This window comes from Oryzias melastigma, linkage group LG22 (assembly GCF_002922805.2).
Source record: "Oryzias melastigma strain HK-1 linkage group LG22, ASM292280v2, whole genome shotgun sequence".
Classification (NCBI taxonomy): domain Eukaryota; kingdom Metazoa; phylum Chordata; class Actinopteri; order Beloniformes; family Adrianichthyidae; genus Oryzias; species Oryzias melastigma.
Genome location: NC_050533.1, coordinates 15,957,907 through 15,980,333, shown reverse-complemented (window position 1 = coordinate 15,980,333; position 22,427 = coordinate 15,957,907). Strand labels below are relative to the sequence as shown.

The 22,427-nt window shown below is 40.2% G+C and overlaps 3 protein-coding genes across 3 annotated transcripts in view; 2 read left to right on the top strand and 1 right to left on the bottom strand.

Annotated features, from left to right (window-relative positions):
* The first annotated feature begins 80 nt into the window (after window positions 1-80).
* Window positions 81-9,090, top strand: LOC112147993 (sodium-dependent lysophosphatidylcholine symporter 1-B). The gene is made up of 14 exons (XM_024274743.2): window positions 81-407; window positions 1,237-1,365; window positions 1,793-1,917; window positions 4,659-4,782; window positions 4,880-4,958; window positions 5,048-5,196; window positions 5,499-5,589; window positions 5,923-6,041; window positions 6,157-6,240; window positions 7,143-7,226; window positions 7,340-7,452; window positions 7,535-7,678; window positions 7,771-7,947; window positions 8,035-9,090. The coding sequence occupies exons 1-14, from the start codon at window positions 327-329 to the stop codon at window positions 8,075-8,077; spliced, it is 1,542 nt and encodes a 513-aa protein (XP_024130511.1). The 5' UTR covers window positions 81-326; the 3' UTR covers window positions 8,078-9,090.
* Window positions 9,091-10,448: 1,358 nt separating this feature from the next.
* Window positions 10,449-12,800, top strand: si:ch211-67f13.7 (uncharacterized protein LOC565426 homolog). Its single transcript, XM_024272677.2, has 8 exons — window positions 10,449-10,986; window positions 11,064-11,176; window positions 11,301-11,407; window positions 11,495-11,666; window positions 11,734-11,848; window positions 11,915-11,994; window positions 12,061-12,149; window positions 12,225-12,800. Exons 1-8 carry the CDS (start codon window positions 10,528-10,530, stop codon window positions 12,791-12,793), a joined length of 1,704 nt encoding a protein of 567 aa, XP_024128445.1. The 5' UTR covers window positions 10,449-10,527; the 3' UTR covers window positions 12,794-12,800.
* Window positions 12,801-14,200: 1,400 nt separating this feature from the next.
* The window catches only part of LOC112146137 (uncharacterized protein KIAA1522 homolog), a 34,471-nt gene continuing 26,244 nt past the window's right edge, over window positions 14,201-22,427 (bottom strand). Inside the window, exons 3-8 of the mRNA XM_024271818.2 lie at window positions 20,054-20,197; window positions 19,858-19,901; window positions 19,638-19,773; window positions 18,800-18,910; window positions 15,094-18,714; window positions 14,201-14,940 (exon numbers count right to left, since the gene is read on the bottom strand). Of these exons, the coding sequence (XP_024127586.1) occupies window positions 14,927-14,940; window positions 15,094-18,714; window positions 18,800-18,910; window positions 19,638-19,773; window positions 19,858-19,901; window positions 20,054-20,197 (4,070 nt within the window). The 3' untranslated portion in view covers window positions 14,201-14,926. The remainder of the gene's footprint in view (window positions 14,941-15,093; window positions 18,715-18,799; window positions 18,911-19,637; window positions 19,774-19,857; window positions 19,902-20,053; window positions 20,198-22,427) is intronic.

Genomic DNA, 22,427 nt, shown 5'->3' with positions numbered 1-22,427 from the left:
ACGCCTCTCACTTAACTTTTCCCAGACTAATCATCTGCTTCCGTAGTAACCTTGATTGATCTTCAGGGAAATGTGGGCTTTCCACGAGTGACCAATCAGAGGCTTCGAAATAAGAACACGTCACACGATGACGTAGGCAGCGTTTTGAACGACTTCAACACATGCACGAGCCGACACAGATAGTGAGGTCTAACACCGCTCAGAGCAGTCCTGAAGTACTTTCGCTATTTTATTTGCCAAATAGAAAAATCTCGGAAAAAATAAAACGCAAAAATAAATAAAAATAACCGAAATTATATTTATTTATTTTCCTTTTTCCCCGCACAATGGCAAGAGGAGAGGGCGCCGAACCGTACGCCGGAACTTTCCTAACAGTCAAACCTCTTAAAGACATCAAGACGGTAAAGGTAAGACGCTTCATGTGTATGAGAGTCTAGATTTAAAAGGAGCTTTTAAAAAGGTTTTTATTTTTTTATTGTGTCCGCTTCATGTCATTTTCTTAAGTCTAACATTCCACCTAGTTTGTCACGAATTTTCCTTTAGGAAGTGTTATTTTTTGTGTACTATATACATTTTACCCGACTACTGTGTTAGCTAGCCGGTCTTAAAGGGACCGCAGCACTGACTCAATGCAGAAACGTGATGCGCTCTGACTAATCCAGTGATGCACGATGCTGGTTGACTGACTCAATCCCGTTATCACGGTCAAACATAACACTCTGGAAGCTCAAAATTCTGGAAAAATCAGGGAATGTGTATGAATGGATCAGTCTGTTCAGTCCACATCATTTCTGCTTTGAGTAATTTTACATCTTAATTATTATTTTATTTTATTTGTTGCTCTGCAATTGTTATCTTGATTAATAGAGAACCACATTTTCATCTAAATTATTAAACTTTATAGGGCAAATGTCACTTGCATAACTACTATTTTGAGTTTATTATGTTTATTTTTTCTCTTCTTATGTTAGTGGCATTTTGTGTTCATTAAGATATATATATATATATATATTTTTTACATTTTTTCTATCACCTAAAGGTGTGCTGATTGAATGCTGACTGCATAGAAAGTCATGCCACCTCCAGCATCCTATCACATGAGCTGCAATGGGCTGATCGGGTGTGAACCAGAGTAACCTCATAGTAGCGCGATGTGATGCTCGACAAGGCAGCATGATTTCAATGCAGAATAAAATTCCCTATTTCACATACATTTTTTTTTGTCTTTTTCTCCAGCCAAAGGAGCAACAACCACAGCTGTCTGTATGGAATAAACTGTGCTTTGCTTTTGGGGGAGCTCCTTATCAGATTACTGGCAGTGCGCTGGGCTTCTTCCTCCAAATCTACCTGCTTGATGTGGCACTGGTAAAAAGGGAAATGGGCTTCATAGCTTAATTTAAAGCAGATTTCAGCAAAATACACAAGAAACATGAAGTCATAACACTCTGGTGCAACATTATTTTCAAAAAAAGAAGTCTGTTAAAAGATTTTGCTGATACAGCTAATTAAAATAAACACTTCTCAGTACACACATAGTTTTAGTTCTTCATATTCACACATTAATCTGCAGGTTTGCTTCAGTTTAGCAGATTTCTAAAGTGTGCAGTTAAGTCCTGCTGCTTTCTTTGTTATTCAATTAGTCTTTTCTGCATGTCTCAGCAGGAATGTACACCACTGCTATATTTAGAGAATAAAACCACAACAGGAGATTTGAAAGGATTTTAATGGAAAAAAACCCCCAAAAGTCCACCTTTGTTCAGATTTAACACTTGTTTTCCCCTAAATGTTCTAGTTGGACCCCTCCTATGCCTCCATCATCTTGTTTGTGGGGAGGGCCTGGGATGCCATCACTGACCCGACTGTGGGGTTCTTGGTGAGCCGCAGTAGATGGACCAGCGTGGGCCGCATGATGCCCTGGTAGGTGTCTGAAGCAGGGTTGACGTACACGAGTTGCAGGATTGTAACCGTGGCAACAAGGATGAGGGAGAGGTTGAAGAAGAAATAAAAATGGATCCATACATTTCAGACACATGAGGAGCTGGGTCTTTAAGTAAAAACCTCTCGTGCTGCTGCCTAACTATGTAGCCACAAAGAGGTCTGTCCCCAGCCTGGATAAAACACAGGGTTATGTCAGGGAGGGCGTAAACTTCTGCCAAACCGCCTTTGAAAAATCCCCGTAGTGAATGCTGAACAACATTTCAGACACGCAAGGAGGTTAACATACTCCAAAGGTTTCAATCACAGTCTTATTTTTCCATCCACATGTATTTTGAGAAACTATTTAGCCCACGTGGTTCCTTGGCTTCACGGCGGGGCTTGGACACCAGTTTATGAGTCGTCCTTCATCGACGACATTTCTGCAGACAAATTCCTGCAGCTCGTGTGAGTAAAGGAAGTGCGTTAAAGAAATATGACCTTCAGGCTGTGCTTGCAGAGTTGCTTCAGGGTCTTTTTATAGAAACCACAACTCTAAGCATCAATCTCGTATACAAAACAGCTTTATTCTGGCTTTTTTCTTCATAAAATCTGGAAGTATTCTAGACATTTGCAGCTCTCTTAGTCATAAAATAAAAATAAAAAAGCCGGCTGTGCTCCACGTTGGAAGGTTTGACGGGGGAAGGGAAGAGGAAGTTGCCATTTTCTGCTCCCTATTGGTCCAACCCACAACACACCATCAGCTTTAAACCAATGGCGAGAGCCGAAGCCAGAGCCGCGTGTGCATTTGAGTCCCTCAATGGGGAGGGGGTTTTTGCAGTGAAGACCACAAGTTTCTCTGTGTCAGAAGACTGAAATAATATGTTGTCAAAATGCAAACAAAATTCTAAGTTTTTAGAAAAAGACGGTTTATTCTTAATGTTCTCTGTTTTGGTTACTAAAAATGTATGCAAGACATTTATAGTGATCTTTGCAAAAATAATTTCAGAATGGCGTTCTAAATTTTGCTGCTGCTGAATAGATCAGAAATGAATGTCTATTCAGTCACGACAACCTGCTTCCACCTATTAAAATGAATTATTCTCTGGGTAATTATCTCAGAGATGAGACGAGCATGAACACTGTCCCGCTCAACAAGGAAACAAACTCCTAAAAACCGCCGCCTGAAGCTACTCTAATCCTCAATAGGAGTTGGAGCTGCTCCACAAAGAGCTGCTGAGGTGTGGCTCCAAAATGAGCGTGAGACCTCACAAAGCAGAGTTAAAAAGGACATTGTGGGGGGAGAATGGGTCGAGTCGGAGCAGATCTACTATTATACCTACCAGCTTCCGACCCACAGCGCCGTCTTGACTGACTCCAGTTTTGTTCACATAAACAGGATTAGAGGGATTATTCACAGACTGTAATGGAGTTAAAGACAGGCTTGTGTTTTGGGTGTTTTTAACAAGTTTTTGTGGTTATAGAGGAGATATTTTAACTTGAAATAGACATTTCTGAGTAGTTCTTTTTACAAGTCATTTAAAATCAGATGTATGTGAAAAATGCAGTTTAATTAAGAGGTTTTTTAATGAAGAAAACATGCTGGTGGAGTCACAAGCTCCCTGCTGCGCTTCATTCTGATGGATGCACCTGTAAACGACTAGATGCTTTGTTTTCCTCATCTGGTTACAAACTCTAGGGCTGGAAAGCTCTTGTTGCTCTCCATTTTTGCTGTACCGCTAATGTTTGAGGGGCTGTAAACTAGCACAGATGGGTGACGGGAAGTGGGGGTGGGATTGCTTCACCCCCAACTGTCTCGCCCACAACTTGGAAGTGAATTTATAACTACTGCCACGGTGCCCTAGAAAACAATCTTTTTATTTATTTTTTTATTTTTTGGCCAAAAAATGGCATAAACTACAGAAAACTAGAGGTTTAACTATTTGGTTTGACAACAATTTGATTCATATCATGAATTGTAGTTGACAATCCAATTCATAGTCGATATTGGTTCATTTTGAACAATCCGATTGGGTCTGATTCCTAAAAAGTTTTTTCAAGCAAATATTTAATACTTTAATTTGCAAATTATGAAGTTTTATTCTTAAAACTTTACATTTTGTTTGGAGTTTTGGATATTTTGATATTACGACTGACTTTTGTTTGCAATGTGGTGATACAAAAATCACTTCATAGTGAGATGAGGCACAATGCATCTGAAAACATTTTTGTTGCAAAAATATTTTTGAAAGCAAAAAAAAGGGTTTTGAAATCAAATATTTTCCTTTGCAAATTATGAAGTTGTATTCTTAAAACTTTACATTTTGTTTTCAATTTAAAAAATGTCAAACTCACAAGTGCAACTTTTGTTCCCAATGTGGTGGCACAAAAATTACCTCATAAAACATCTTTAGCCAAAACTTCCACCAGTGTGACTCTGAGAGAAATACCTGGTACTGAACAGTGCTGGTGAAGTTTTTCAGATTCCTTATTTGTCTTGCAAGATAATCAATATTTGTACAAACAAGCTAATTGATTTATCTAATTTTGAAACAATTTTATCAATCATAGTATAGATTGATTCGATCAACAACTTGCCTCAGACAGATCCATCTGGTTGGATTGTAGGAAGAGAAATCGATTTACATCTTCACTGGGAACTCTTTTAAAAATATTTCAGAAAACTGAAAACACTACGGCATTCTGTCGACCTCTGTGTATGAACTCTTCCGTCTTCTCTCCAGGATCCTCTGCTCCACTCCGTTCGCAGTGCTGACGTACTTCCTGATTTGGTATGTGCCTCCTTTTGAAGAAGGGAAGGTCATCTGGTTTCTGGTATTTTACTGCCTCTTCCAGTCTATGCAAACGGTTTGTACCTTCTTCTAAAAACCTACAGACAATCTGCTTCCACTTATCACAGTAAAGGCTGTTTGTGACAGTGTTTGTTTTCTTTTTTATATCACAGTGCTTCCATGTGCCATATTCTGCCCTCACCATGTTTATCAGCAACAAACAGGAGGAGCGGGACTCCGCCACTGCATATCGTATGTCAGACCACTGCAAGGGTTGCTCTATACTAGCACTGTGCTGCGTGCACTGACTCCTCCCACCTGTTTTTTTTCTGTTTTTGCAGGTATGACGGTGGAGGTGCTGGGTACTGTGTTGGGCACTGCCATCCAAGGACAGATTGTTGGTGGTGTCTCGACGTGTCCCGATGATAATCACAAGAACAGTACAATCCTGCCCACTGTCAACAGAACTATAACCTCACTTGATGAAACGGTAAAGAAGCGTTGACAAATTAATTATAGCATGCTTCAGATTTATAGTTCTTTTTACTGACATCATTCATTTTATAGAGCAGAAGGATTGTTAAAATCCACAGCTAGTGGTTTAAATGTGGATAAGAGTCTATAGACATGTGTGAGTTTGACACCAAAATGTGTTTCAGCAGAAAAACTACTCTCTATTCAGCATAATTCATTAGAAAAAGCATAAAAGACAGAATTCAAAAATGCTGTCAAAGGCTTATCTCTGCCCTGATAATCAAGGGTTTGTCCAAACTTGTTCCTGTCTGTTCACAGAAAAACGCGTACTTGATAGCTTCAGGAGTCATCTGCATCATCTACGTCCTGTGCTCTGTGGTCCTGTTTTTGGGTGTGAAGGAGCAGAAAGGTTTGAACACGCAAGCAAAATAAAAAAAAAAATCTCAAAACACCACCTCAGTCGACCCTGTGTTTGTAATAACTGAATGAGAAGTCAAAGAAAAGACCAGCTCCAGACCTGCAAAGCCTTCAGATTCTCCCATTTGTTTATTATTTGAAAGGTTTTTGCTTAAAGTTAAATAGAAATGCAAAGATTTTTAATCAGCCAAAAACCTTTACCACATAAACTCATTGCTCTTTTGTTCATGCTTCAAAACATAAAAACATACATTTTTAACATTTTTTTTTTTGCAACTCTTTAATATATTTTTAGTAATTTAGCCTTTTCTCTTTGTGATTCCAGACAGCGTCCAGAAAAAGTCGAAGCCGCTCACCTTTCGGCAGGGCTTGTGGTTAATCGTCAGCCACAGACCGTACGTCCAACTGGTCTCTGCCTTCCTCTTCACATCTCTGGGCTTCATGGTAATCTCCATATTTAATCTTTTATAAATCAAAAAACTTAAATTATTGCGTGGTTTTTAATGTATTTTAGTGTAAGTTGCCTACTACACTCGACTTACTGATGTTTTCTTTGCAGCTACTTGAAGGGAACTTTGCTCTGTTCATCACATATGCTCTCGGCCACAGGAGAGACTTCCAGAATATTCTGCTGGTGATTATGGTGAGGGATTTGACTTTTTTTCTTGAGAACATCACTCTACCCATTCTCTGAACACTCCAATGTTAAAAGGTTTATGTTCAGGTGTCAGGATCCTGAGACTCCCTCGAGCTCACACGTTACTATTATGATATTATGTGAAAATATGATATAGTGAGATGAGGACAAGCTGTACGACTTTGTTGCCAGTTCTTGGTGCCAATGCCTGGCGGTGGTGTTCTTCTTTTACTCTGATTCCTGCTTTTGTCTGGAGTTGGGTGTGGAAATGTTCTGTGGATTAATGAAAACGGACATTTAGGTTTTATTTATTTATAAAATACTATTAAGCACCAACAGATCTTAAGCTACACCCCTCAGCACACTGTTACCTTCTTACTTTAAATGTTTCTCATAGATTGTTTTTTTTTTTACACTGAAAAACGTGAAAGTTGTTGATACAAACCTCTTTCAGACATATTTTCACTTTGCTCCTGATTCACATTGATTTAAATAAAGTAATACTCAGAAATACAATATTTTTTTCTTAATGTGTCCTCCATCATCAGAAAAATGCCACAAGTTCATCTTAAAAGCACAAAAAAATATGATTTTCATCAGTGATAATTGTGAACCCCAGTAGTTTTTTAAAAGCTTCTTTAAAGCTCTAAAAGGAAAAAAACAATCTCTAATGCACTATTTGTTAAAGGAAATGTATAAAATTTTTGTCATGTAGGTGAAACTGAAAAAAAATCAGTAATTTGAAGAATGTTGTTTCTGTTTATCAAATGAGCTGACATGTTGACATGTTTAGATAAAATGAGTCTCGTTCTCTGAACATAAACTGTATTTTTGTCTGATTGTGTTTGCCCTAATTTACTTGGACATGCCTTCTCTCTGCTTTAACAATGTTAACATATATTTTTCAGCTCTCCGGGACTCTAACCATCCCGTGGTGGCAGTGGTTTCTGACTCGGTTTGGGAAGAAGACGGCATCTTTCTGCGGTAACTTGGTGAGTGTGTCAATGCTCTTCATGACTTCTTCTAATCTTCTTCATGACTTCTTCTAAAGCAGTCACAACATTTGTTTTTGGGGTCGTTGACACGCTCCTCTCTCTTCTCGCAGTGGGCCATTCCCTTCATGGTCCTAATCGTTTCTCTCAAGAGCAACCTCACCTTGTCGTATTTGGTATCTGTGGCGGCTGGCGTGAGCGTGGCAGCGTCTTTCCTCCTGCCCTGGTGAGCATCTAAGAATCCAGACTTCTGTGTTTGTTGGTGACTTTTTTCCCTCTTTAAAGTCATTTTTAAATATGGTTCTAAGGTCGATGCTTCCAGATGTGGTGGATGACTTCAAAGTCAACAATCCAGACATTCACGGCCATGAAGCTCTCTTCTACTCTTTCTATGTGTTCTTCATCAAGTTTGCCTCTGGCTTATCTCTGGGTATTTCTACTCTCAGTCTAAAGTAAGCTCAAAGCTCATGCAGATATGTGTGTTTTCTTATGTCCCATACAGTTTTCATAATCTTTAGTAAAATAATCAAATTTTTTTTTCCAGATTTGCTGGATACGAGACCGGAAGCTGCGTGCAGCCTGAATCGGTCAGTTCAACTCTGAAAGTGCTGGTCTCCCCAGTTCCCATTGCTCTCATCATTTTGGGGTTGTTGATATTACGGACGTACCCCATCGACGAGAAAAGGAGGCAAGGCAACCGCAAAGCACTGCAGGCGATGCTGTGAGTGGGCTGCTTTAAATACCTGCTATATAAAAACAAAAAAAACCCCACTGATTTTGATCCTTTCTCTGCTTCTCTGTTTTCCAGAGAATCTGAGTCCGACACTACAGAACTTGGCAGCATTGTGTAGCATGAGAGGACAGACGACATCATCAGAAGTGGTGACTTAACTCAAGTGCCTTTACACCATTTCATTATCAGTAGCTCTATAGTGCCACCAAGTGGACTTCTTGTATATTTAAAAATGTCTGTACACTGTTTGGGCAAACAAACTCAAGTGTTTTTTGCACCATCAAACCAAAAGCTTTCATTTCATTTTTCATCTTTTTGTGGTTCAAAGCTTTTGTCTGACTCTAACTTGCCAAACTCACATGTTTTCCCAAAGATTTATTGTTTACTCAGAGAATCCACGAGGCTTTGGTTTGTTCTTTAGGGCGTTTTGACTTTCCTATTCTTCATCTCCACGTTTATCCGGCTGCATTACACCATCAGTGCCTGCAGCTACAGTCTCGACTGTCTTGTCTGAGATCTGATCATCACTCGCGGAGGAAAAAAAGGAATGATTTTACCCGTTGATGCTTAATTCTTTTGAGCATTTCTGCATCGTTCCACTAAGTGGAGTTGTTTGTTGTTACAATGTTACTTTATTTGTTGTTTTTGTTCTATTTTGGTACAAAGATGGATATCAACTTTCAGTTTACGGTTTGACTCAAAGTCACATGGTGCAACCGTATATTATGTGACTCTGTGCATCATGTTGCATCTAAGCCGTTACTGAGATATTCAAGACTGGTGTGAACTTAAAAAGAAAAATCGCTTTATTTAACTATTTATTAAATGACATGCCCAAGGGATTATCCTGCTTCTTTTGGAAGCATAAGTGAATAAAAGTGAGACTGGGTGACTTTCAAATGCAGAACAAAACTTGTCACAAATGGTGCTTTTGTTTTGCTTTTTTGGGACAATTTTGTATTATGTATGACACAGACAATGGTCTAAACTAAATGTTTTATTCTGAGTGTATGTAAAAAGATGTTTACCTGACTTTTAACTAGATGAGATCAGGTTTGGGTTGTCTTTGTCAAGCCTTGAATTTACACCATAAGTAAAAAAAAAAAATAAAATAAAATATTGCATCTCTTATTCTTTGTGTCAGTTGTTAATATTTTATTCCTAACTCCAACCTACTGTATGTTGAAAACGATTTTAGGTCAATGAGTAGAATTTCATTGCAATTCAAATAATTTTTCTTTTAAATATGTTACGTAGGTTTAGTTCTGATCACATGATCTGTTCATATTTGACTCCACTCATGGAAAATGGAAGGTTATTCATCCCAGAGTTTCTTCATCTAATAGGAAGTAATTTCATGAATCCATCAAATAAAAAAAAAATATATATATACACCCCCCCCCCCAAAAAAATATGTATTTTATTTGAGAAAAAATATATTTGCTTTAAGAAAGAGAAAATATTTTTTTGCTCAAATTACTTAAATAACTGCTTTATACTTCTTAAATGATTTTAAAGTAATTACCTTTAGAGAGTTGAGAGTTACTTTTAAGAACAAATAAACATAATAAACAAAAATTTGCAAGAAGGGACATACCTAAAACCAAAAATAATAAAATTGTTTTAGTGTATTTGATGTATCAATACATTTAAGATATTTATACAATTGATAATTTGCTAAATTCAATACCTTTTTTATTTATTCTGCACCAATGTCTGCAACTTTTAAATTGGAAACGTAACAGATTGCCATGTTCAACCTTTTTATCATTAGAGTTAAAATATGTGAGAATTTGTTTGAAACAATTAGTCATTAAAGTGAAAATTTCCAATTGTATATTATCCTAATTATGTACATATATATATATATATATATATATATATATATATATATATATATATATATATATATATATATATATATATATATATATATATATTGTAAGAACTCTATTTAATATCACACAAAACTACAAATTACAGCAGCAAGCACTCCACAAAAAATTCACAACTAATGTCATCTTTCAACCAGAAGATTACAATATACAGAAAGGTAATGGCAACATGTCAATCATAAGGAATTAATTCCAAGAAGAAATAACCATAATATTAATAGAAAGTAAAATAATATCAAGCATTAACAAATAATAAGAAATAAATCTAAGATGGGGAATTACTCATTAAACAAAAAAGCACAAATTGTACCAGTGTTACTTGTCTGGGGTGTATTTATCATTTTAAGATATTCATAAAATTGACAACCTAATCATAAATCCTTTAAATGTGGGAGTTGTTTTCTTACTCTACACTTCTGTATAAAAAATGAAATTGTAGGAGTAACAAATGTATACTACTTTCTACCTTCTTATCACCAGAATTAAAATATATAGGAATTTGTTTGAAATTAATTATAATATTATCCTAAATTAATATTTGTAACAAAAGTTTTAATGAGGTCATTTCCGTTTTGATGGGCTCCTCATTTTCCTCTAATTAGCGACAGGTGTGTTGGAGGTGTTTTCCCGCGCAGAGTGACAGTGGAAAGTCGGAGGACAGCCGTCTGCTGCGATGAAAACAAAGTGGAAACTCTTTATGTTGTTTATTTGCGTTCTATCAAAGGGGGCCGTCAAATGTTTTGTTGAGTCCCGCGCGGTTCCGTTCAGCGCGGGAGAAGAACTTTTGGAGTTGCGTGAAAAGCCATCCAGGAAGGACAGAGCTGGGGCGCACAGATCGTCTCTTCTCAGTTCGGGGAAGACCTATCACTCCAAGACTTTAGTGACGCCGTTGTCCATGCGTCCAGTGCAGCCCGGGGCAGGGATCCAGGCCGACGCCGCCAAAGGCCCGGACGTCTCTGTCACCTGCTTCCCGTCTGACTTTGTGGTGCGGGTGAACCCAGCTTTCTACGGGTTGGGCGCAGACGCGCAGGAGCTGACGCTTGGCAGCAGCTGCAAGAGCAACGGGGTGCTGAAACCTCAGGGAGATCTGCTCTTCAAATATTCCTTGACTGCATGTGATGGAGTGCGTGAGGTAAATACAGCTGCATGTTGATGTTTTAAATCCTGGAATCATTTCTGACTTGGTCCTATTCTTTTTTTTATGCACAGCTGTCTCATGGATATCTCATCTACAAAAACGTGCTCCATTATGAACCCTCATCCAAACGGTTTCCAAGCAGGGCCCAACAGCTGAGCATCAACATTGAATGCCATTATCGAAGGTCAGACTTGTACAGAAGCGATTTCAATTCATACCATCTAATCAGATCAATCTGAGACAAGTTGTTAATCAAATCAACTTGTATCATTATAAAATCATTTCATCTGTGATCATCTGTCCTACAGGGACCACTCTGTGCATCAGCTTGCAGTGCAGCCCACTTGGCAAACTGTATTGGTGCGCAAGAACCTGAAAGGACGTCAAATGGATTTTCAGCTCAAGCTAATGGAAGGTCGGGCTAGGAAAACCTCCTCAGACCTGCAAGTCTTCAACCCAAATGTTGTATTTAGTAATATGTTTCACGATTCCGGATTCTTAGATTCCTGGAAAATGCCAGCCAAGACGCAGGCGTATCTACTGGGACAAACAGTAAACCTCCAAGTCTCTGCTCCCCACCTTCTCTCTGGAGAGAAAGTGTACATCAATAGCTGCTATGTCACACCGACCGGGTCGAAATCATCCCTCAAATACACCATCATCGATAACTATGGGTATGTTCTAATAAGCAGCAGACCTTCACATCTCTAGATGTGTTCTTACTGTCATTCGTTCCCACAGTTGCATGCTGGACAGTAAACAGGACCCCGGAGCCTCACAGTTCATTTCAAGGACAGACGACACCTTAAGGTTCTCTCTGAAGGCTTTCCAGTTCACAGCTGATCCAGACACTGAGGTGAGGAGGCAGAATATGGTTTTGTTTTTTACTTCATCAACTGTGCTTAACCTGTTTTGCTTTCAGGTCAGCATCCACTGCAAATTATTGGTCACATCAGAGGAACCAGGACCGATGTATAAATCCTGTACCTACAAAAGCCACAGGTCAGTGCTGATGGGAAGTTAAAGCTCCAGCTGTACAGCTTTGGATGATGTCTTGTTTCTGGACAGATGGATGGCTCTCACTGGTGAGGACTCTCTCTGTGAATGCTGTGAGTCAAAGTGTGTAACCTCCAAGTCCAGAAGGGCTTTGAAGGAAGGTCTGTATCTCAATTTGGTTGGTTAATCCAACTTGAAAAAGCTTAAAATAACATTTGATTTCTTTGATTTTTAAGGTTCGGCAAGTAGCAGGCCACTCCTAGTTTCTGATCAGCCACATGCAGCAGATGAAGGCTTTATACCTGCTGGTCCTTCTGCAAGCAGCTGGAGAAGAGGAGACAAGGAAAACCATTACTCTAACCTTTACAACCATGGGAATTTCTGGGAAAAAACAAATGCAGGAAAGTATGGCAAAGCAGCTGCAGAACCTAAACTTGTCAAGTTTGATTACATGAAGGTTTTGGAGGAGGAGATGGGTCAACCAGAGGAGACAAATCTCGCTGACTTGAAAGAGGATGGGTCAGGGGACCAGGAGGAAGACTTCCAAAAGATTGAAGAGGAAGTCGAGCTGGAGAGTAATGAAGATGAACCCAGCTTGAACCATCAGGGGAGTGAAGGGTCCAATCCCACAGGGAAGATTGAGGAACTGATAACAACAGAGGAAAGCTCAAAGGAGATGCTTGTTACCTTTGAAGAGAAGGAGCTGCATGGGTGTGGAAGCAACAAGACCATGAGGACTTCTGACCTTCCATTGAATGAAGACAGTCTAGCAGATGAAAAGACGTGGTATTTCACATGGAGATAGTTAAATCCATGAATCCTTTGTTGATTTAAGTCATTTTTTCTCATTTGAATAAAATTGAAAATACAGTTGCTTCATGATACTGTTCTTCTTATTACTTCAATCTCATCTTAAGTTTCAGATGAATAAGATAGAACTTATCTTACCTTATCTTAACTTTACCTATCTGCAATGCTGCTGTAACACTGCAATTTCCCCACCGTGGGACGAATAAAGGACTATCTTATCTTCATGGATAAGATTATCTAATACGAATTGGGACACTTTGCAATAAGTTTAGTTTTTAAAGTTTACCAATGTGAAAATGGTCTAAAAGTGTGTATATACCAGGCATGTGTGAATATGTTCACACTGGTCTGTCACTACCCCATAGCGTATGTACCTACAGTTGGAAGAGACTTGGTGTAAAATCTTGATCCAGGCTCTTCTGTTCCGATATGAGACTTGGTGTTATAATTCCAGCAGGGCACAAGCCACAACTTCTCCTTCATGATTGATTTTCAAACAGCTGACATTTCTCTGTTTTGAAAAGGACGCTACTCAAGTCAATAGCTTGTGCATTGACAAAAGTCTGGCGATATGGTCTGTATCGCGATACGCGTCTCATGATGCAATACATCCCAAGTCTATACCGAAATAATTTTTTACTTTTAAGCTGAAGCTCCATGCTTCAGCTGCTGCATTGTTTCAGTCATTTCTATCTGAGCTGGCTACGAACCACCGCAATCTGCGTTTTTATGATACTGGCAGCAACGTGGCAGTTTCAGTTTGGTACCCATCCCAAGTAAAAATGAAATGCATGTCTCATAACAAAAACCACAAGGCTGACTTGTTTAACACAAGCTGGATCTTGCAAGATCTTGTTCTATTGGTTTGGCGTAGAGCTGTTCAAAGAGGCTCGGTGTGGTGTGCTGCCACCTAGCGGTCCAGGGTTTAAATGGAAAACAAGAAGCTGAGGGATGCTCTTAAAAAGGCCATACCATGATTTTCTTAAGCCTTTCAGAGTGAAATATATATATATATATATTAGTTATTTGTGAGTTTTTTCCTACCTGGAAGTAAAACGACCCGATTCCTGAAGCTCCGACATGCACAGACTTTAGCGTTCCTGGCCAGATCTTAAAGGATCCTTAATTCCTCATTTCTACTATGGTTCAGTCCAGTATTTTGAGCATTTCCATTTTAAAAGAGACCCAATAAGCCAGACCGAACCATACCACTTCTGGACCCCCTTTGGTTGTAGGTCCTAAGTCCATAAAAAAATGGAATTGAAAGTGGTCGCTCAAACGCACATTTCATGGCCCAGTATAAACCTAACATTAAAGTGTGAATTTTTTACAAGTTGAACAGTTTGATGACCAACATTGATAAAGCATTAAAATGAGAAAACAAAGACAATAACAATTTATGAAATGTATAATTTCCTTAGGTTTTTATTTCGTCCGGTTGTAACCTATTATGAAATATGATCAAAAGTATGTTGTAACTTAAACATTGCCTCTACTGTGAGTAACAAAAAGCAGCTGAAATATTTGCCTTTATATGCTTATCTGGTTGGAAGAAAAGAGAAAAAGTAGACTTTTTTTCAGATAATTCAATTGTGCCTTTTTACATTTAATTTTAAAGGAGACCCCTTTTTTCAACAGGACAAATAACTTAAGATAGCTTTTTTAAAAACATAACAGGTGTGGAAACTTTCATAGAAACCATACAAAACAAATCCATTATAACTGGGTATTTTTAAATATACAAAAAATGCTTCGATATTTACATGAGCTCCCAGAAGTCCCGTACAGACTAAAGCTGTGAAATCAGCAGGGGACTCTTTCAGTGGTACAATGAACACCTGAGGGCAACATTACAGCAACAAAGATTCCCTCTAATTAAAACAAACAAAACATATATTATTAACTCTGAAAAATGGACAAAATTAAGACCCACACCATTAACATATAACTCAACTCCTACACAGAGCAGTTTCTGAAATAGTCATCTGTTTAAACCCAGTTTTTTTTAAGTCGCACAAACAAAGCTTTGCAGTAGAGTTTCCAAGTTATTGATAAGGTCGTCCCAGGTCTCCTTCAGTCTCGATATGCAGGAGGTTCCTCTTCCAACAGTACCTGCTGTCTCTTCCGTTTACTCCTCTGGATCTAAAGGTGGAAATGTGGAAAGAGTTAGCCATTGGGGAGGTTGCACCAGAAAAACACAGTTTGAAGTTTGAATGCTAGCTACTAAAGGAGCATGGTTCCAACGATAACTGTAATCATTTGTTCAGGACAGATGTATTATTCAGATTCTATTACCTTTGACACCTTCTTTATTCGCTTCCTGTCCTGCAGTCGGCTCCGCGTCTTCACTCATCTCGGCCCCTTTGCTTTCGGTTCTCGGCTTCTTTGCAACCGGTGGCGGCACCTTCGCTTCCTTCTTTACTGGTACTTCTTCGCTGGTCGTCTTTGTCACCAAGGAAATCTCCTGGTTCTTCGGTACCGTCTTGTCCTCAACCTTCTTGCTGGTTTTAGAGAAGATGAAGTTGGCCATGCTCGTTGGGGACTTGCGAAGGTTTGAAGGTGAAGTTGGGCTCAAGTTGAGATTAGACGAAGGGTTCTCTTTGGATCTGGCTGCCGTCCTCATGCGGATGGCCTCTTGAAGGTTCATAGAGCGAGATGCGGTGACAGGGGGAGAAGGCTTTGCTATGGAGACAGTTGTGGATGAAGGAGCTGCAGTAGCAGGAGCAGGCTGGGATGTGGGTGGGGTTGGTTGTGAAGCAGCAACGACAGGTAGAGAAGGAGATGATCCCAGAATCAGAGATCTTCTGATGGGTTTCTGAGGAGGTTCAGCAGAAGCAGAAGAGGTCGGGGCCTGGTCGTCGGGTTGCTCTTGGTTCAGTTTGACCTCCGTTTCTGGTTGCTCTTTGGCTTCGGGGGGTTCAGGGCTGTTGTTGACTGACCGAAGCTTCACCGTCTGCAGTACAGTCTGGGTGATGACGGGACTGGCTTCCTTGAGTGAATCTGAAGTCTGCTGGTGAGCTTCAGGAGGTTCAGGACTGTTGTTCACGGAGCGCAGCTTCACTGAATTCAGGAGGGAGGGGGTGATATGCGAGGAGGGTTCCTCATGCAGAGCAGCCGTCTGCTTTTGACTTTGATCCTCTAGACTAACAGGACTGGACTGCAGCTTGTGGCTCACAAGACCATTCTCTGGTAAAGGTGGAGGTAAAGGAATGCCTTTGGGTGGAGAAGGAGCAGGTTCCTCGACATCTTTTGGTATGGGGGAGTTTCTAAACCCAGATGGAGGTGAAGGAGGGGGTTCATCGGATGTGGAGTTATCAGTTGTTTCTGAAAACGCTTGAGCAGGAGGATCTAAAGGAGGTGGGATGATCTGGGGAGGAATACTGTTGGACGAATCTGATGGGATGTCCTCTTGCTGCTGTGAAAGCAAAGCTGGTGGAGGAGGAACACTCTGTGGCGGGGTGAGCTTGCTCTCTGGAGATGCCTGGGTTATAGTTTGAAAAGCGTCTTCTTGAGAAGATGGAGCAGCATCATCAAGGCTTTGTGGAGCAACTGTATCTGGAAGGGGATGGAAGACTTCTACAACTGGAGGGAGGGAGTCCTCTTCAGCTTTACTTGGAGGAGTTTGGGACTTTGGTGCAGGAATCTCCTCCTGCTGAGAAGAAACTGCTGCAGTTGGCGGAGGAGGTGCTGTGTAGGATGGAGGAGGCGGCGCTGTGTAGGATGGAGGAGGAGGGATTTCTAGAGGTGGAAGAATCACCTCCTTAGAGGGATAGAAATTCTTTGGTTTAGTCGTGATCACATCGACGTCTGCAGGTTTCACCTCTGGCAGCGAAGGCAAAGACAGCCCCTCCTCACCGAACAGCGGTGGAGGCGGAAGCGGGAGGTCTATCTCATCAGATCCGCTGATGCCTACTTGACTCAGTGGTGGGGGAGGAGGTGGCCAGAATGACTCTGGAGACGCAACTTGCCCTGACGTAGTGTCCGTGGTCCGTCCAGAGCAGAGTTGATGAGGGAGGCGGGGTTCAGGTGGAGGTGACGAGGAAGAAATGCTTAGCAACGCACTCACATTGGACTTTCCATCTGTAGCTTCTATTAACACGTTCTGATTCTCTTCTGTTTTCTGACGTCTCTCTATACCTTTCACTAACATCCCATTCAACACATTCCCTACTCTCACTTTCTCATCTTTTTCTTTTAGACTTTCATTCTGCTCTTCATTGTTCTTTTTGTCATCACACTCTGTTCTCCCACTTTCAGGAAGTGACCGTTTGTTTGCAGCCTCCAGATTTCCCGCTGGATTCTTGTGTTTGGTTTCTACCACCGAGCCTTTGGTGGAGCCCTCTGTAGAAGCAGAGGACAACTGCCTCTGTTGTCGTCTGTCTTTCGGATTCCTTTTAATGATGGCAGAGGGGTCGATGGGGGCCGGGGGTCCAAAGATCAACTCGAACGTCCGCTTGCTGTGAGCCCATACTTCCGGAGGAGGAGGTGGAGGGGCATGGACCTTAGGTGGGGGTGGGATGTTGAAAAGGTCCCTTAGGGTCCGTACAGAGGGGTGGGTGCTGACTGTGTCTAATGGCACAGGCATCAGTTTCTCCGTGGGTTCTGGTTTTTCTGGAACCCCCAGCTCTGCTTCGGGGACAGGTGGAGAATGGGAACCCGGAAATAACATTTGAAACTTGGCAAAGATGCTTTTCTTGTGTTTTGTAGGTGAGCTTTGGACCTTCTTAGAGGGTTTTGGCTCCTGCTTGGAGGAGCCATTGGGTGGGGGAAGGGTTTTGTTGAGCTTATTCTCCTGCTTCTCGCACGAAACATTTTCCTTTTCCGTTTCTACTTTGACCTCCTCTGTCTTTGGTTCTTGTGGATTAGGCTTGATAAACGGGAACGCCACAGAGGCGGAAGAGTCATCTAGAGAACTTGTGTCTCCGTGGTAGCCAGGGCTGTCCCCACTCTTGGATGGGATTGAGGATAAGCCAATTGTATTATTGTTTTCCTCACTCTGGACTGAAGGTCTTCCAGCAAAGCCGAACTGAGGTTCCATTAGATCTCTTGAACGACGCTTCATTTTGTTGTGGAGGGAGTAAGAGCGGCTTGGTGGAGGCGGAGCCCTTTTTGGTTTTTTAATTGACATACTTCGTCCAAACTGTCCATTTTTCTCACCTCCTTTAAGGACTATCTTACCGTTGTGGGTGTAGTTGGATGAAGTGGGGCCAACTTTGTCCTCCCTAGCAGAAGAGTCTCCATCCGGAGATTTGTTGTGCCTGGTGGTACTGGCGCTGAAGATGGTGGAGGTGTCCGATACCAAAGTCTCTGAAGATTCGGAGTTGCTCCAGCAGGAGCTGTCGGACACAGAAGGGATAATGCAGCGGGAAGCAGAGGTGATGTTGGATAAAGTCGATCTAGAAGAGGAGGCTCTAGAGGAAGGGCGGGAGGAAGATGGGCTGGACACCACCAGGCTGCTTTTGCTGACTGTGCGCACGCTGCTGCGGCTCCGCCCACGACTGATTTCCACCACTTCGATGGACGGTGGCAACACCGCGTTGGGGATAATTTTGGACATGTATGCAGCCTGGGGTGACATGGACATGACGGCGCCGGGGGAAAGCTTCTGGTTGCTGGAGGCAGTGGTCATCCAGGGCACCGCCAAGGACTGAGGCCTCTGTCCGCGGGTTAAAGCCGAATCCAAGTGATGCAGCAGCGCCAGGTCGTCCCTATGACCAGCATGGGTGGCACCGAGCTGCTCAACATTGTCTTTGCTGAGAGGCTGAAGGTTTTTCACAGATGTAACGCTGGGAGCAGCTTCGTCTGTTGATTCAAGGTTTTGCTGGTCGTCAGAGGCGACGCTGTTATCAGTCTCTCCATTGTAAAGATGCTCCTCTTGTAAAGGCGGATTCAGCGCCCAACCAGTTCTGTCCAAGCCTGACAAAATACCAGAGGAGTGATCAGAACAAGCTTTAGAAATTTGAGGAATACAACTTAGTATTTTTAAACCTCTGCTGCATACCCAGTTCTCTCTGAACATGGTGTGGGATCCCCACAACAGTTCTCCTTTGTCTTCTTCTCCTCTTGCCTTTTTCCAGCTTTTTCCCAGAATTCAAAGGTGTAAATGTTGATCCTAGAACAAGATTCACAAGAGAGTAATAAACAGTAGACCAGAGCTGCACAGCAGCTACCTCTAAGCTTGTTTTCCAGCTCATACTAGCTGATAATTTCTTGGATTAGATGTTTAGAGAAAAGCTGCTATTCTCTAATCCTAACTAAGACGATACATCTAAAAATCCTTTCTCCGTTGGGAGAACTAAGTACAGTGTTCCCTCGCTGTATGGCGGTTCACCTATTGCGGTCATGCTGTTTTGTGGATTTTTTTCAGAGCGGTTTTGCATGCTGTTTTTTTCTTTTTTTTCCCAAGAGCACTCAGTGATTTGCATCTTGCTTAGCTGTTTCCTTTGTGCCGTGTCTTCTGTTCGGAAGCTGTTCATTTTGCCAGAGTTACAAAAATCTTCAATCGCGAGCAGATCTTTGGTTTTAATCTATAATACTGTATTTTTTTTTCCTCTTTGGAGGTTTGAACTTTGAGAGTTTGAAAGAAAATGTTCATTCTTATCTACAAAAATGAATATGTTGTGTAGTGTGGGCTTTTACATCCTTAAAACATTTGTAATTCTTTGCAGATTTCCCTTATCTTTAAAACAAGAGACCATTGTAATCAAGAACATTTTGATTTCATCAAATAATTTATTTTTCTGACACTAATATCTGCAATACTCCTTTATTTGTGATTTGTTAAGTAGGGATGTTTGCCTTTTTGGGTTTTTTTTTAATGTGGGATATAATTAACTTACCTTGTCTCATGAGTCCAGAGCGAGAAGATCTGGCTGACACCGAGGACTGAGCCGAAACCACAGAAGACGAGTCCGGAATTGTGCTGTCCGTCACAAAGCCTGTACTTTCTCCATCTGTTTGAGCCGTCACTGTTGACTGGTGAAAGAAAATAGAGATTGTTCAGAGTTGAAATGGGCAATCAGCTGCACAACAACTGTGTGTTTAGTGTGATAAACTTACAATTGTGCTTTCATTGTCTTGGTACTCCACTCCTTTACTGCTCTCTGCAAAGAATATAACTGTTTTATTGCACCAATTGCAGCCACACGCTTGGCAGTGATTAAATTGAACAGAAAAATGCAGACAAAGATCTGCACACTATTGCAGTGGCGGTAGCTTAGTGCACCAGAGATGTTATCGGATACTGTGAGCGTACCCTCTTGCTGCATCATTTTCAGTCCTTCCAAGGCCTCGCTGTGCAGGTCCTCCAGGTACTTGGGTCTGCTGGCCTCAACAAACACATTCTCCTGGAACGGAGGGGGAGCCAGTTTCTGGTCCTCATTTTCTCGCTTTGATACACCTGGAAGCAAAGAGGAAGAGACAGGAGGTCAGATCAAGTCAAAGCTGTACTACGGCAAGAAAGTTCCCAACTGGGGACGTTTAAACTAAATTATTTAAAACATTAAGGTGAAATTTAAATAACGTGTTCCGTTTATTTTCATGCTAAATTAAACCGCAGACCCTGGTATAAAGAATAGGTCATTGTTTAAAAAAATGTCTTCGTAGCAACATTTTATCCACATTCCAGAGACAATGAGAAAATTGCTTCAATGGTTGCTAAACCTTTTTCCAAACAGATGTTAAAGTTGAAGTTTTAAAATATTTAAAAACTAAGAAATTCCTTTATAAAAAAAATACATTTTAAATAATTATTTAAAATTTTCAAATACAAATTGTGTTTTATAACTTTATTTTAATTGTTTTAAACCTGTGAGGCACAATGTGTGGCTGCTGAATCACAACAGCTTTATAAATTAAGTTTGCATTTGAATAGAAATCATTAACACATTTTAAAAGTTTTTTTTTAAGAATAAAAAGCCAAAAACACTAAGATTAAGCTCCCAGAGTCCATCCAGTCCAGGATCACAAAATGTTTTTTCTTAAACTTAAAATCTGAGCTGGCCAGCTATATACAGAGAAAACGTATGTGTTTCCTGGAGAGATAAAAAGCCTGGGTACAAATAAAAAAAGGAAATATAAAAAAAATTTCTAGAAGGATTCAACAAAAAATAAAAAAACACTGAAACTACACATTTAAATTAAAGCACAAAACACTTTGTTGAAGGCAATTTAACTTTTTAAAACTTTACAAAATATCTCACTAAGGTTTCCCCTTTTTTAAATTTTGAAATATATAAAAGTACATGAACACAAATGACTTTATTGTGAACCGAAATGGCATAAAAATAGTATTAAGAATTTTAATTGAGTTTTTCCAAAACATTAACGGAACAGGGAACTTATGAACCAATTTCAAAGTGAAAAATTCAGATTACCTTCTTTATTGTCAGTTTCTTTATTTATTATTTCATTTACTACCATTTCTGTTTAAATAACATTTTTTATATATATTTTTGAAAAACTTTGAAGCACTCATCATTGGGTTGGCATCGCACAGGGGAACAATCATTTGTAACTTCGCTAAATAATTCCAAGTAAAATAAATTACATATATTTTAAATCAGTGCTGTTTATCTTCAGAGCAAACTTATTTTTTAGAAATGAATAATATAAAGTGGTGCTTCACTTACCTTTCCTTTTCAAAAGAGTGGAAAAGCAGTAAAACCCACACCAAGAGTTAGGAGTCAACACCACCACCAGATCTCTCATCTCTAGTTTAAATTGTTTAAATTATTCTTAAATATTGGAATATCTGAACAGACATCCTCCACTGGTTCAGATTAGATTGTTTTTGTCTGTGTTTGCTCATGCAGAGTGGAGGATGCCTCTACAGCCAATAGACAATGAAAGCCCAGCCACTAATCCTCAACAGACTAATTCCTCAGTCTCTGTTGGGAAACAAATACCCAGGCTGCCACTGTTGCCCCCCAGTTTCTAGGCGTGCTCACATCACACTGACCAGTCAGGAGGCAGATTAGACCAGTGTCAAACATGTAAACATCACAGGAAAGAGAGAGCCGGGGATTTGAGGTGCCACCTTCCAACAGCTTATAGATAAACACCACGGTGGATGATGGTGGATCATTTTCCACACTTTTCTTTGTTTCCTGAGACCTGCTCCAAATCTACTTCAACACCTTGACGCCTATTGATGCAAATGCACATGAAGTCACTTCTGCTCCAAAATTACCTTAATTTAGCATCTACTGTACTTGAAAGCTAAAAAAGTTAACACGTTTTATAGCTGGAAATAAATTCAGGAGCTAAAAGGTTAATAAAAATGTAGCCCTGTGGGCCCTCAACATTAAGAGGTCCATGGTAAACTGAAAATGACATTTTTAAAATAAACAAAGAATGAGAAAAATAAAAATGATTTAAAAAAACAACAACTTTATTTTAGTCCTATAGAAGACATAATGTACACAGTAAAACTCCATAGTTAAAAATAACCCATATTGGGTTGTTTTAATCAAACTTTGAGGCTAAAAACTGGAGAAAAAAATTATCTGAGCTATTTTAACCCAGAAAAAAAACCTTTAGGAAAAAGTCATAAACTGAGTTAATATGAGACCACTTTAACCCCCCAAAAATTACATTGCCACAAAAAGTAACATAAAAGTGTTTGGTTA

What these genes read in the sequence shown, in the direction of transcription:
- LOC112147993 (XM_024274743.2), top strand. Translation starts at nt 327, where the DNA reads ATGGCAAGAGGAGAGGGCGCCGAACCGTACGCCGGAACTTTCCTAACA. An exon ending in GCGTCTTTCCTCCTGCCCTG is followed by an intron (nt 7,453 to 7,534) that starts GTGAGCATCTAA and finishes TATGGTTCTAAG; the next exon opens with GTCGATGCTTCCAGATGTGG. An exon ending in AAAGCACTGCAGGCGATGCT is followed by an intron (nt 7,948 to 8,034) that starts GTGAGTGGGCTG and finishes TCTGTTTTCCAG; the next exon opens with AGAATCTGAGTCCGACACTA.
- si:ch211-67f13.7 (XM_024272677.2), top strand. Translation starts at nt 10,528, where the DNA reads ATGAAAACAAAGTGGAAACTCTTTATGTTGTTTATTTGCGTTCTATCA. An exon ending in ATTGAATGCCATTATCGAAG is followed by an intron (nt 11,177 to 11,300) that starts GTCAGACTTGTA and finishes TCTGTCCTACAG; the next exon opens with GGACCACTCTGTGCATCAGC. An exon ending in CAGCTGATCCAGACACTGAG is followed by an intron (nt 11,849 to 11,914) that starts GTGAGGAGGCAG and finishes TTTTGCTTTCAG; the next exon opens with GTCAGCATCCACTGCAAATT.